We start from the raw sequence: 15,002 nt of genomic DNA, 5'->3' as shown, positions 1-15,002 counted from the left end.
AAAAAGAGTCCAAAATGGAGGAAGCTATCGCCATAAATGAGATGCAGCATGGTTTGCAGTCAGTCCTGAGACAGGAGTGTGTTGTACAAATACATTCTCTTCAATGATCTGTGTTAAAGCTGCACTTATAATTCATAATTAGCAGCTGTGAATCAAATAAACTTATTATAAATAATGTCATTTTTTTACTCTTACACTGAAAAATGCACGTGTTGAGGATGAGGACCAGCCTGAACCAGAGGTATCAGTCTGAAACAGAGCTGAACAGCCCGACCAGTTATGTTATTAATTTGTTTACAATATTTTCAGGCTTCAACCAGTGCTGCTCAATCATAAAGACAGGGTCAGGGAGAAAAAGAGATATATTTGTTAGGCATTGAAGAAAGAGTAGGAGAGGAGGACAGCATCCAACGGAGTGTCCTCCTCAGTTTTAGATACTTGTTTGTATGAAAATGTCTTACAACCCCCGGTCTGGCACGGGGCGACCGATTCAACCGACCGACCCCCCCCCCCGCCACAAATTGCCTTTTAATCTGTGGGAAACACTGATGTTTGCAGTGAAAAACAAGTACAGTACAACCTGCTTTGTATCGATGCAGTTACACTCACACAGCAGTGACTTTCTGTAATAGCTACTGAGAATGGGGATTTAAAGGATAATTCTTGTTGTATGAACGCAACTACTTAAAAAATTACCTCGTGAGATATCTGGTTTAACTGTTGGCTTGTTTGCAACCTGTCTATCTTGTCCTGTTGGACTTGTCCCCTTCTGCTAAAGGGATCCCAATGTAATATTTAAGATCCTAATATAACATATTACTTTTCTCTTTTCTCTTATTCCCTCTCTCGGTCTCTCTTTCTCCTTCCCCATTAATGCTTCCCCTAGGACAGCTTGTTGGTCTTGGGGTCAGAAAAGAATGTAACGCTGAATGCCAGAAACAACCAAGGCCAGCTGACCGGTCAGCTCACACTGGGTGAGTGTCCAGTTCTGACTGCTGTACCACTTCATTTGGAAGCCTCTTTTTTAGATGATAAATCGCCACTTGCCTTTGACAGCTGATTGGAAACACCTGCTGTGACATCACTGTCTGGGGTGTGGCCTAACGGTAGTTTTAACATGTAACATGTTTTTTTTTGCCTTTGTGCCCTCCAATGTTGAAAGAATCACGTAATTATCTTGGTTACGTGTTCATTTACACTTAGGTTCAGCCTTTACTTATCTCTCTATGGTATGTACAACTTATTAAAAAGTGATCTTAGGTTAAACCAGCCCTCACTGTAAATTGCCTGATCAGTCTTACTTTATTAATGACTTTGATCAAGATTAGTGAAACAATTCATCTTTAAATTCTCTTTAATCGTCTCTGTGCCTTCAGAATAGATTCTCTGTAGTTTCTTTCAGACACTAATCTTTGATGCACTTATTGAAAGGGCAATGGATTCTTCTTATTATCAAGTTCAACCATCAGTCAGTCCAAATTACCAAAGTCATTAACATGATTAATGACCACTGGAAAGTAAATGACCTGCTTATTAACATTAATAGCTATTGACTTAGCCAACATAAGTTTAGAGTTGAGGCTGATTTGACAAGACTGGTGATATGACACTTTTTGGTCACGCTTGACCTTCCTCAGAAAATTAGTGCCGGCTTTTGTAGAAAGTGCATTTTGTCTGAAATGAGATGAAACTTGGCGAGAATAATTAAATTCCCCAGCTGTCGCAGCCCATGGATTAATGGAAGAGAGGAGGAGAGAGTGAGAAAGGCAGACGTTAAAAGTTTCTGTATGCACATCTGGAAAAACACCAAAGTCTGGAGTACAGGATTTAATATTCCTCACCAGCGGAACAGATTACTGATTTGTCTCCATCCATTGTAAAAGCATGGCTGATCCAGCTTTGTTAGGCGCCTTTCATTTGCAGAGCAAGCACTCTACACAGTATTTCAGTTTGCTAATAGTGTTACATGCCCAAACATAGTTTCCCAAAGCTGATTTGCAAAGCCATGAGGCAACCTTTATTCGACAGAGCCATTTACAAAAAGAACATTATTGTTAGAATTGCAGATTATAAAACTTTTTAGGTGGAAATCTGTTCTTTTAATGCTTTTTCATTATCAAACTAAAATATATGTTTTGTCCTGGAAGTGTTTATTTCCAGCACATCACTCAAGTATAATCAACCGTGTTTTTAAAGTATTAGTTTTGTGTTGATGGATGTGTCTCTCTCTGCAGGACCTGATGCCGTGGAGGCCCAGTGCCAGAGGCTGGAGGTTCGAAGTAAAGATGGAGGCAGACTGCTATTCACTGCAAATGAGGAGGAGGTCATCATGACAACAGAAAAGTTCACTGTCACAGGTAATTGTGCTTTACTCTCTATAATCTTCTGATGTCTGAGAAATGTAAATCTGTCCAAAATGAACAAACATTAGGGCTGGGTTTTTCAATACTAGTACCTCTACAATACCTGAGTTTTGGTACCAAAACTGTACTTTTTGGTATTTAACTTTGAGCTCTATAACCATCAGTTTATACAAAATGTATTTGTACTTAACATAAGTCAAATGCGTAGCTGTACAAGAACTTTGCAGAAATTAAAATCAGTCTAAAATTGGTCAAATATCTACTATCACAAAATCCTGTGGCTGGTCCTTTTTGCTTTCACACTACAAAGGAAACCAGAGCCCGCTTGGAAGTGGGAAAAGGGTCTCAGTCTCTGTATTTTGGTCCGTACCAGGGTTTGATTGACAGCTTTTACACCAGATTAAACAAACCAAACCGAATGTTCCAGTTTGTTTGAACCAAACAGATTAAGTGTGAAAGCCCCCTAAAACAATTTCTGATACTGTGCTATAGACACATTTCAGTCCATGACAAGCATTGAGGTTCGATACCAAGCCTTAGTAAACAAATCCTTGGCTGTCATTTTATGAATTATAAAAGTATGTGTTTTTCTAGGCTCGGAAGGCGCCGTGTTTGGACATTCAGTAGAAACTCCCCTGATCCAGGCGAGAGCTTCTGAAGAACTGAAGTAAGTTCATATTCATTGACTTAACAAAAAGTCATTAAAGCTTAATGTCACATGTTCACATCCTGTTTAAATAAAATATTTAAATAATGATGATAAATGTTCCATGGCATTTCAAAGTCAATGCCTTTGCCAAAAAAGAAGGAAAACGTGGCAGGAACCATTATTCACCAGGATAATTATTTTCAAGCACAATCTTGTAAATTCAAACATGTATTGGTCTGCTCGTTATCACACACATTTAAAACTAGATTTGACCATTATTTTAATTTCACAGCCGAGGGGTGAGCTAATTTGTTAGTTATTCTCTATCGCAGTCAGGAATTGATTAAAGCATCGGGAGAGCATGGAGAGAAAGTTGGTATGGTTGAGATGCATATTAGACTCGTACTCTCCCGAGCATGTGATCCCCACTGCACTCCGCCTGAGGCTCTGAGCCCTGTGTCGGTCCATTAACGAGGTATAACGAGTGTGGTTTGTTGTCCACCTTACTGGTCCTGAAGGGAGGGCTGGGATCAAAGTTGGCAGAAAAAGCAGTGTTCTGGCATCTAATTCCTCCAGAGTGAGAGGAATACTGATGAGGTTCACTTTAAAGCAAAAACACACACACACACACACACACACAGACACACAGACACAGCATTCACACGCACACAGGCTCAGCTCAGGGGTGACCATCTGCAATGTAGTCAAAATCTTATCGAGAGGAAACCGAACAGGAGACAGTTAACACACAAAAGCGCCAACATGTTTGCTTCAATAGGATTCCGATTTTCTTTTATTTAAATTCACATTTGCTCAAAAGATATTTAATTTTTGCATCGTCAAAGTTTGATTCTGTTTGTGTGGTTTAATTTAATACATACTGCATTTTAAAAAATCTTGCTTCGGGCTATTTCAATATGACTGGCTTCCTTCATTAGCAAATTACTGAAATATTTTCAAACAAGCAGATGTACAAACTGTTTATCTAAACTTAATTTATTTTTCAAACACCATGTCAAAGAACCTTTTATATTTAGTCATACAGTCGTATTAAACGCTAAATGGAGACAACAGAATCATGCGGGTTATTATTTACATGAATTCAAACCTAACAACATTTTTGTGATGTTATTTCTTCTTCTTCTTAGAGTCTGTTTAAAGACTAATTGGCCTGTGGGCAAAGTAAACAAGCCGACGTTACTGCAGTGGCACATCAGTAAACCTGTTCACTATTGTTACTGTAAAGGAGTTTACCTTTTAACTGCTTTTGTGCAGCGTTTACAGAAACACATGCTGTAGAACTACAGCAGTTTAAAAGGAGACTGAATGTGATTTAGAGCCTAATGTTCAATCAGAATTACAACACAGCTATCAATGTGCTGAATATTGAGGTTTAACATATTAAACTATCCTGTAGAACATATTGATATACACTCATTAAAATGTTGAAGCAAAGTTTATATGTAATCTAGATTTCCAAAGAAAAATCTAGATTACATGCAAAAAATGCACACATTTTTTTTACCAAAAGCTAAAATATGTAACCACCCAAATCTTCTTATCCACCAATTTTTTGTTCAGTTTAATCAGACGCTTAGATGTCCTTTTACATTTGTCACCAAAACCATACTACATAGTTATGTTTCCTCGCTTTTCAGACTTTCACTTTCAGAATGTATGTTTCTCATTTTAAAAATGTAAAGCAGGCTACAGTTTAAAGTCCCTGAAAACGTGGTTCAAAGTATTTCTCTATAAGAGATTCAATATTCTTGACTAAATAAGCAATAATCAAAGTTAAACTTCAGAGTAGAAAAAAAAAATATGGCAGAAAATTGTGCCTTCATGACCATCACTTATAGTAAGAAACCAATTAAGAAAACCAATGACAGTTGAGCAATCACGCTTTTACTGCCAGTTAGACCAGTGCTTTCAGTTCCATATGGAGAGCACAAAACAGTAACTCTGCCAGCAAAATTAATCTATGTTCCTATTTAATATGATTTGACATAAAGATCCAGTCCCCATCTTGGACCAGAAAATCAGCACCGTCTCTGACAACTTATTCTCCATGCACTGGGTCCTTTTTAATGTCACCAAAGCAGGCACTTTTTCATTATGAAGCCAGACATTAAAGTATGAGCCAGAATAGCCTGTTGATTGATTACACGTGTAAATCTAATTTATCACCTGATATGATGACATCATGCTGTATAATTAGGGTGGCAGTAACTGAAAGGACTTACTTTTACTAAAATAAAAAATTCTTAGACATTGGCGCACACCCATGTAACCACACTCTTTGGCATTTTTTCTTTATTCCACATTGCTATATTGCACTCAGCACAGCTGATTCAAGACTCTGATTATGCTTATTGTGAAGCAAACCTGGAGGTTTCTTCTAAAACACCAACATCTGTGCTAAAAATGGAATGTGCATCTTTTATTGCGTTGTTTATGTAAGTGGCTCTGGGATTTTCCAGCCACATTTTACCCATCTCACCACCTGTCTGATAAAGGTGCTACTTGGCTCACATCCGTTGCCCTTCTTTTCCTCTTTAAAGAAATATCATTCTCTTTGTGGTGGGTTTTATTTCTCTGCAAGCCAACAGTAATCTGGGAGAAAAACAGAGCAGAGACAAAATCAAAGAAATCCACCTGAGATCTTCCTTTTCTTTGAAGCACCTGTTCTTCTCCCTGAGCGCTTTATCTGTGTGCGCTGACACTCAAGTTTGTCTTCATCATGCTGCTTCTGAATAATTGAATATACTGTGTATAATAATTCCATTGGCATTTACTTAAATTTATTTACAAAATGTTTCAAAATATCCTTGTCCACTTCATTGTCAAAAAGTGTACAGAATTTTATCCTGTCTTTTCTCGTAGTTGCAATCTATTACACTGAATAATTGAAGGTCATGTACAGGTTTATATTGCCACTAGATCCTTTTGCACTAAACAACTGAATGATAGAGGGACTCACAGACACAATAGGAAAACCAGAAATCCTCTGCACAGCAGTATAATTCAGTCAGGTGCTGGTCAAACACGCATTAAGGTCTAAAAATAAATTTGAGTTACAAAATGACATTAGCCTTCTGTATTTGTGTTCACATTCATTTCAGAATAATTCTTAAAGTGGGTCTAAAGCAGAGTTTTGGTGTATGGCAAAATCTTTTCTCGTTTTTGGACTTTGTAATGTATTTTGTCATTTCTGCTTGTTTTCTTCTAGTAGATGCATACATATTACATACATGTTCAATAAGCATACAGTATTAATATTGAGGTACTGTTATATAAATTATTGTAAGACTTTCTTGCTCTTACTGTGCTTCGTCTGAGCTTTTATCTACAATTAGTAAAAACCTATGCACTACATAAGAAAAGATAAACTTAATTGATCCTGCGCAGGGAAATGTATGTACATGTCACAGTAGTATAAGCACAAGAACAGATGCATAGTATAGATTAGTAACTAAAAACTAGAATATCATATACATACATATACAACTATACACCAAATTAATAGGGCTGTCCCCTCTTAGTTGATTATTCACCTAATCAGTTGTTTTGTTCTTAGTCAACTAAGATTTCTTTAGTTAGTTCTTTAATGTTAAATTACTTATTTCCAAGAAATGTAAAAGCACATAGCTGGTAAACACAAGATGTAAAGTGATGCTTTTGCATTATTCCTTGTGGAGAAACTCAGTTTTCCGGTTCTGTCGATTAAATCAACTAATAGATTAGTTGACATTAGAGTGTTAGTCTAAGAATTTCTTTAGTCGAGGACAGCCCTAAAAATGAAGCATGAAAAACAAAGATAAAAGGTTCTATAATAAACACTATATACACTAACATTGGTACTATAAAATTACTATTTGAGTTTGAGTGTATAAAGTATTTTATAAAGTATATTGAGACAAAAATGCTCATAAGTAAAATGGGACAAAGTTGCATTAGATACAGTAAGTAATGAAATTGCATGTAGGAGAATGGATGTCAGCAGTATGAAATATAGTTATTGCACCTGTAGTAGCAAAATGTGTGTGAAATGTAGGGCTGCAACTAATGATTATTATCGCCTTGATTAATTGTTTGGTCTATAAAATGTAAATAGTGAATAATGCACATCCTAGTAGTAGCACCCACGGTGACGTCTTCAAATGTCATGTTTTATCCAGCCAACAGTCTAAAACATAATTTAAAAATGTCAATTTACAATAACAAAAAAAGCAGAAAAACAGCAGAATGTTTGGCATGTTTGCTTAAAACATTGCTTAAACTGTTAGATTACCAAATGGTTGCCAGTTAATTTTCTGTCAATCTAATAATCAATAGGCTTTAGTGCAGTGTACATCTTATTATTGTTATAAAATCTTTTAATAAAGTGATCCTGTTACCGATCAGTTAGTTTTTTTTTTTTTTTTTTTTTTTTTCGTTGACCTTGTAAAAATAAATAAATTTATTATTATAATGCAGAGGGAACAGTGCAGAAGCTTAACAATTGATTAGTTTAATTGATTTATAGTTGTTTAGGTCCCCTGCGACTCACTTTGTTTTCTTTACTACGCAGTTCATCCTCTTTGTCGACTGTACTCCCAAAAAAGTAGGAGACACGTTTGTGTATAGTGACTTGTGAATAATTAGACTTTTGCTGAGGAGCTATCAAGTATAGAGGCCTTGATGTTAACTGCAAGGGCAGTGCAGTTATAAAGTGGATATAGTCCTGCAGAAGAGATGTGTCAGTTTGTCATGTCCTACTCTCAGCTCACAGCTTCATTACCTTTTAGTCATAGCTCTTGTCAGGCTCTGATCAGCTCCTTCACCTGACAGTGACCTCTGTAGTTCGGTTTTACTCTCAAAATACCCTCTGGTGCTGATTACAAGGACAGAAATTAAGATAGTCAATTGCAGAAAATTTGGCTCTGATGATTCATGTTTTGACTCCCCAGCTAGCTTCCCACTCAGTCTGATAATAGTAGAAGCTTCCAACCAGAAATTACAGGCCTAAATATGAAAATATTTCTGTCAATTACATAATGAGATCTTTTTGTGTCTCTGTCTGGAGGATGATACTCTGATTCCTGATGCACTTCTGTCCCAAATACATATGAATAGGCAGGGAAGCTGTGTGATAAATGCTGGGATATTTTTCTTGTGTCACTATGTGATACTTCTGTCATCTAGTTTCTCACATTCAGAGAGACTTTTGTCTATTCTATTGACGTGTATGGAGGACAGTTGGTAGTTGGACATCTGATCAATGCCACAAAAAGCCTCAAGGTTTCAATCGTGTCAAAAACAAAGTTTTCTGCAAGTTGCTGCTTAAAAAGTACATGGGAATCTGTAGTGGGACAAGTCAGACATTATGAAGCAAAGGCAGACCAGATAGGATTTGAAGGCTCTCTGCTTCCTTACAGTGCAGACATCCTATGGTACATTTTAGGCCCAGCATCAGAGAGCATTATTATTATAAAATCAACTACTAGATTAGTTGACAAAATCACACAAGCGTTAGTCGACTAAGATTTTCTTTAGTCGAGGACAGCCCTAAAAATGAAGCATTAAAAATAAAAGGTTCTATACTAACACTATATACACACTAACAAAGGACCTATACAAATACTATTTGAGTAATACTAAAGATAGTATTTTATGAAGTGTATTAGGGAATAGAATGTATAGGGAAACAGCTTTTCATTTCATTTTCTCCACAAGTCTCTGCTACTATAGCTCTCCCCCACTCCATAGCTCTCCCCCACTCCAAGTCTGTTTGCAGTGCGGCCAGCCGCGAACCCCTCTCTAAATGATGCGAGCAGCTTTCAGGACAGTCTCTGCCGTAGCTGTGTCCACCACACAAGAGTGACAGGTTCATTGGGAAGATAAAGGCAGAACAGAACCACTCTTCTTGTTCAGACCTTTCTACCTCCAATTTGTTTGGATTGAGATGTAGGGCAGCATGAGTGTATTCTTTTTTTCTGCTAGTTTTGACTTTTTTATTGTGATGGTCTTACTTTATTTGGTCATGTGAGAAATGTTTGGACAGCACTGCAGAACATTACATACAGATACAGTGGAAATAATTGGTTTATTGTTTGGGAGGAAGGCTTATTTACAGTCATACTCCTCCATCTGTCAGTATAAATAAACCACATCTATCATTGCTATACACTATTCGAGCTATGTCAAATCTCTAACTATGTGATGCAATTAACCTATGTAAAGTGGCCTGTAAGATCATTGGTGGTAAACTACCTGATCTGTATTACAATTTCAAAGGTTGGAGTCAATACACTTGACTTTCACCTTTGGAATCTCCCAGCTAACAGAGTAGATAATGCAGTATTTAAACCACTATGACTTCAGCTATGGCCATCAGCATATTTGATCCTGTGCAGCTCTTTCTTCCATAGCTCCGCAATACAGTGATCTTTTTGTGGATGTAAAGGTCATCCTGATCACAGTAAGAAAAGCTGTTCTGTCGTAAACAGCCGTTATGACTGAAAATACCTATAGGTTATCTGTAGTAAGGGCTTTTAGAGTTTTTTTTGATAGAGCCAGAAGCCCTGATATATTCTGAATACAAAAAGCTCCTTGTTACTGATGATGATGGAGCTTTCTTTAACTGATAGCCTGACCAGTCAGTCTAATGATCTGAAAGTGTCTGCACACAAACTGAATATAGCTTAATTGTATTAATCTCAAAGCTGCTTAGTTAATTTCAATGTCTTAATGGAAAACACTTAACAGCTCCCACATTTTTCTAACAATTTCCCAGAAATCAGAATCAGAAAGTTTGATTACCAAGTAGGTTTGCACATACAAGGAATTTGTATTGGTGATTTGGTGCATAACCATAAACACAGTGCAAAAGTCAAAGAGACATAATATAAAATAGAAACAGTTACACTAGAAAATCTGAAGAAATATTAGAAAATTAACTAATTAAGAAGGTTCCTTGAATGATTTATGTAGTTTGAACACTGTCTCTATTTTTCGTTGAATTAGTACCCATTGGTAGTGTAGTTAGTGGCAGGTGGCATGAACATGCAAACAATGTAAAGTTGGTCTACAGGCAAGCATACAATTCAACAAATATAAGGGAGCTATGTTAGCAGGTATGAAAGAGATCGCTCGAAATCAACAAATGAGCTCACAACTAACAACATTCAAATAACTTATAACTTGTCTTAGGACATTTTCTCTTTCCTTAAGATTCACGCTAAATTATATAGTTACATAGTAATATGAAATTGTTGAACTAAAAAAAAAGCTCTTATCAGCTTCTACTGTTGCAACATCACAGAAAATGGGACACAACATCTAACATTTAAGATTTTTTAACTGAGGTTGAAAGTTCATCAACAACAGTTGAGAAAATAATCTAACCATAAGGTCTATTTAGAATTGTTCTGGTGCTTCCAATCATACCATGATATTTATCAGTAGATGGAGTTTGTTGTCTCATGTTCAAAATTCCATTTTTTTCTGAGCACTTTTAAGGACTTTGTTGACATTGTCCATCTTGGCTTAAAAGATGAGGTTCAACTCCTGACCTTGGAAACAGCAGTTAAATAGTGAAGTTAAGTTTACATTTTAAGTCCAATTTCATGTGTTTCATATGTTTTAAATTATATACATTTAACATTATCTTTAATAGTAATGTTTACAAGTCAGCAGTAATGTGAAATTATACCTCATACTGCTTTTGGAGCCTCAGAAACTAGACCATAATATTTCTGAGAAACATGAAAATGGAAGTAGTCTGAGATGGTTATAAAACCCAAGAGACATTTTTAATTTAATTTAATGTTTTATTATGGAGAGTGTCTGAAACAAGCACTTGTGAAAATGGAGCACTTTGTCTTCTGGCAGGATTGCCCGAGTTCTGTGTGCGTGCATCCGTGCGTCCAGCGAGTGATGACAGAACTGCTTTGAATGGAGTGAAAATATCACTAAGTTCTTACTGCACAGCTCAGTGCAAAGTGTTCTAAATGGGTTTTTAAATGACTCGTCTATCCAAGCCATGGATAATCAGTGGATGCTTGGGAAATAATTATTGAAACATACCAATTTATGGAGCACTCGGACACAGGTTATTGTGACTTGCTAATGAATGGCTGGGGTTCGAGAGAAGAAATGGTATGTTATGTTGCTACGGGAGATGGACTGAGGATGTTTTTAAAATAATTGTAAAGTTATATATAGTTACAGTTTATTTTTTAAATGATCAAATGCATTCTGAAAACAGAATAATAAGTTGATTAAAAAAAAAAATCTGCTTTTAGGTTGGATAGAGAGAAAAAAGAAAAATGAGCAGTGGAATAGTAAAACAACCACAGAGCAGACATCTATCTTTATTTCTACAGGTCTATGGCACAAATAGTCCCAGGTCAAAAGCACATTTCACAGATCCTCTCCAAACTGTATCTACTGAAAGCTGATTTAAAGTCAAAGAGGCTTTTCAAATGCAGATGAAATTAATTTGCACCCCCCCCTCCCAATTCCAATAGCACATAATCCGAAATGTGTGTCACTTTCAGAGGGTATGGAGATTTAAACGATTTCAAGACGGCTCCTTAAAGTCTTCCATTTAAAATTCATTGAAAACAGATTTGGGGAAGATGGGGGAGGAAAATCAATTTAAAACGGTTATGAGTTATGAAAACAAATTCCACATTGATTGGCTCTTGCACTTTCACTGTGTAAACTAATAGTTCACAGGAATAAAATGCAAATTGCATTAGCCTCAGTGTTGCCTAAGGTCAAAATCAGCTCATACAGTTATGGGCTATTTAGGAGCCATACTGGATTAGAATAATGAGAAGAGCTACTTAAACATTAACAGCAGCTTTAATTTTCCACAGGTGGAGAAGTGGTTGGTATTACTACCAACTAAAATATATTTGTGCAGCAAGAGTCAAACTAGAAATATCAATAAGCTGGTTTGTTTTTTCAAATGAGACATTTTGACTCAATTTCTAAATGCCTCGCTGCCTTGGGTCTGTTATGAAACAAATACTACGATTTGAATTCCATCATCCTTCCCCAAACAAGTCATTCCACAGGGATATTCCTAAACTAGGAGCTGAATAACATTAAATTTAACCTTGAACACATCTTGTATCCTCCGCTATTAAATCACACTGAAAGGCAAAGTTTTAGTACTGCAAACATCCTATGTATAAACGGAAATAATTGTTGGTTCTCATACATGAAATTTCTGAGCTCATTTTTTCTTTTCAGGCTTGAGTCTCCAACACGGACCCTGACCATGGAGGCTCCCAGAGGGGTGGAAGTCAGCGCTCCCAAGGGGCCGCTAAAGGTCAGTGGTCGAAAGGATCTACAGCTGGAGTCCACAGAAGGAGAGGTGAGGAAGATTAGAAGTTATGCTCGGAGTGAAAAGTTCCTCTTTTGTGCCCTTATTAATGTGTATCCTCTTTAGTTTTGTCTTTATACTTTTTAATTTATTTTGTATTTTATGTCCATGTGAGATGGGACATATGTTCTGTTCTATGTAGAATAAGTGTGCAATCGTGGAATAATGGACAATTTACAAATTATGTGTTCAAATAAAGCTTTACAGCCATGCTAGCTCTGTGAGGCTGTACTTAGACACAGTGCTGCTTTCAATTAAATTCTAATTTCAGCATGCTAACATGCTGATGTTTAGCAGGTATAATATTTACCATGTTCACCATCTTAGTTTAGTGTTAGCATGCTAACATTTGCTAATTAGCACTAAGCAAATACCGTTGTTCAGTTGAGGTTGATGAGAATTAATTAACAAGTATTGTACACATTATCAAATTTAACCTGTGCTAGGTACAAGGTCAAGCGCTCAAAGTTATTACAATTCATCCTAAAGGCGACATGCATGTCTGAACGAGAATGCATTCCGTAGTTAAGACATTCAAGTCTGCACCAAACTGGACTGACTAATGTCACATGGCAAAAAAATTGGCAATTTTGTGTTCTAAATAAAAATATTGAATAGACAGATTAAGAATTGTATTCACTTCTTATCCTAACTCTTTTGAGTTGGTAATGCATCACTTCAGGGCACCTCTGGCTATTTGAATGACTTTCAGCATGTCTCTGATGTTTTTTGTCCCAGATACTTTTAGATGCCAACACCATTCAACTGAGTAGTCTCCCACTGGGCGTCTACACATTGTCACCCAATCAGGCCTCCCAGGAGCAGGCTGTATACGAGGTGTGTGTCTGCCCCAGTGGCAAGATCTACCTCTCTCCTGCAGAGACCAGCTCCACCTGCCAGGCCATGAGCAACATCTGCCTCTGGAGCTGACCTGGTAGCAGTGTTGGTGATGGAGGCCCCATTTCAAATCTGCTCTGGAGCTGTTGAGTTTGAGAATCCTCCGTTGGTACATTTGACGGATAATGAAACTCACCTCAGCGGAGATGGATCTTGAACTCTGATCTGAGTTCAAATCAGTACAGAAGCATCCAAGTCCACTATGTCCCTGTGAATGTCTGTTGGACGTCAGGACCCCTGACAGTGTTTGAGGAATGGCAGTCAGAGCAGCTCTCTGAAATCAGGAATATCACATACGAACAGGAACATTTCCACTACCTTATATTAGTCAGAGGACACACCCTTTATTTTTCTACTTTAGGTTTGTTGCAGACATGCAGTGACTGTTTTCAAGATTCAGAAAGAATAGATGAGAAAAGGTAAAACACAGGTGCCTTTAGCTTTGAAAGAACTCTTATTGCAACTGATAATGAGTCTGGCTTTGCAATCATAGAGAGATAGCTAAAGGTTTTTAAAGTTGTGATGTTAGAAAGACAAGTAAGCACAATTCTGTCATGTTTTTCCCCCCAAAATCCAGATTTTGTTTTTAATAATCTCAATATATATTTTAGTTTTTTTTCACAATGTTAGCAGCTGTGTTATTTGAAATTAAACATGTTGTGTTTTTATGTGGCACCTATTGTACTTCAAGTTTAACTGTGATTAAGACCAGTTAAAACAGATCTACACGCTGTTTTGAATGTTCAGGTAAAGGTTCACAGGACTTCCTCACGTTAAAGGTAATTATTCTACCTTTTCTTGATGATGTTGATACTACAAAATGAGAGAAGTTCTGTAGGTGAGAAAACAATCTCACAAGAAGGTCCATTTTAGAAGCTGAGGCTTTCGAGCATATCAAATATCTTCATCAGCAGATAGTTTGCCCAGTTGTCTGAGCACTTTAAAGCACTTCCATTTTGAATGAACTCTAAATTCTTGAATTTAGAAACAGCAGTTGAGAAAACTTAACGGTAACTTATGTCTTACCACATGTTCTATTTAGTAGCTGCTCTAGAGCTTTAAAAAAATTTCATATGACCATTACCATGGCTAAGAAGTTACTATAAATACTGATGACGATTATGAGTTTTTTTTAACATTATAATTAAAAAAATAATACTTCTTTAACATAATTAAAAAATTAATACTACACAAGTTTTTCAATTCTAAAGTTTTGGTCTCCACTTGCTAAATTTGAAAGAAAATGTCATTTTATTACCTGCTAGTAACTCTCACTTCCCTCCGAGGCAGCGCTCCACTGTGGAATTTGACTGGCTGGCTGACCTTGGCACTGCAGCTGAGAGTGAGGCAGGCAGCCATGTGTCAGCAGGCCTGCTGGGGTGAAATGCCTCGCTCCACTCCACTTCCTCATCCTCCATCATCGCCTTGTGGCAGAGACAGGCTAGTTTGGTAAGAGCCATGATGGCATTCTAACAAGAGCTTAGCTGCCCTGCCCGCTACCTGCTCACTGAGTTTTTCTTAAGCGTCCTTGTGATATTTTTTATGCTTCAAAGATGCACTATGAAATATGTTTGTGTATATATACACACACACACACACACATATACAATGCTGCTCATAAGTATTCATACCCATGCTAAAGTTGACTAAAAAGAGGAATAAAAAAAAAAATCATCTTTTGGAAATTGATCTTAATGCCTTAATTAAAAATATGAGG

General features: G+C 36.9%; 1 protein-coding gene across 2 annotated transcripts in view; it reads left to right on the top strand.

Annotated features, from left to right (window-relative positions):
• LOC116049004 (zeta-sarcoglycan-like) overlaps nucleotides 1–14,004 on the top strand; it is a 38,126-nt gene extending 24,122 nt beyond the window's left edge. For both annotated transcript variants that reach the window (XM_031298342.2, XM_031298340.2), the window contains 5 exons: nucleotides 887–974; nucleotides 2,235–2,357; nucleotides 2,958–3,030; nucleotides 12,256–12,379; nucleotides 13,127–14,004. In XM_031298342.2, the coding sequence (XP_031154202.1) occupies nucleotides 887–974; nucleotides 2,235–2,357; nucleotides 2,958–3,030; nucleotides 12,256–12,379; nucleotides 13,127–13,318 (600 nt within the window). In that variant the 3' untranslated portion in view covers nucleotides 13,319–14,004. The remainder of the gene's footprint in view (nucleotides 1–886; nucleotides 975–2,234; nucleotides 2,358–2,957; nucleotides 3,031–12,255; nucleotides 12,380–13,126) is intronic.
• Nucleotides 14,005–15,002: the final 998 nt, after the last annotated feature.

The sequence above is a fragment of the Sander lucioperca genome, chromosome 17, assembly GCF_008315115.2.
Source record: "Sander lucioperca isolate FBNREF2018 chromosome 17, SLUC_FBN_1.2, whole genome shotgun sequence".
Taxonomy (NCBI): domain Eukaryota; kingdom Metazoa; phylum Chordata; class Actinopteri; order Perciformes; family Percidae; genus Sander; species Sander lucioperca.
This window is presented reverse-complemented; position numbering and strand designations above follow the sequence as displayed.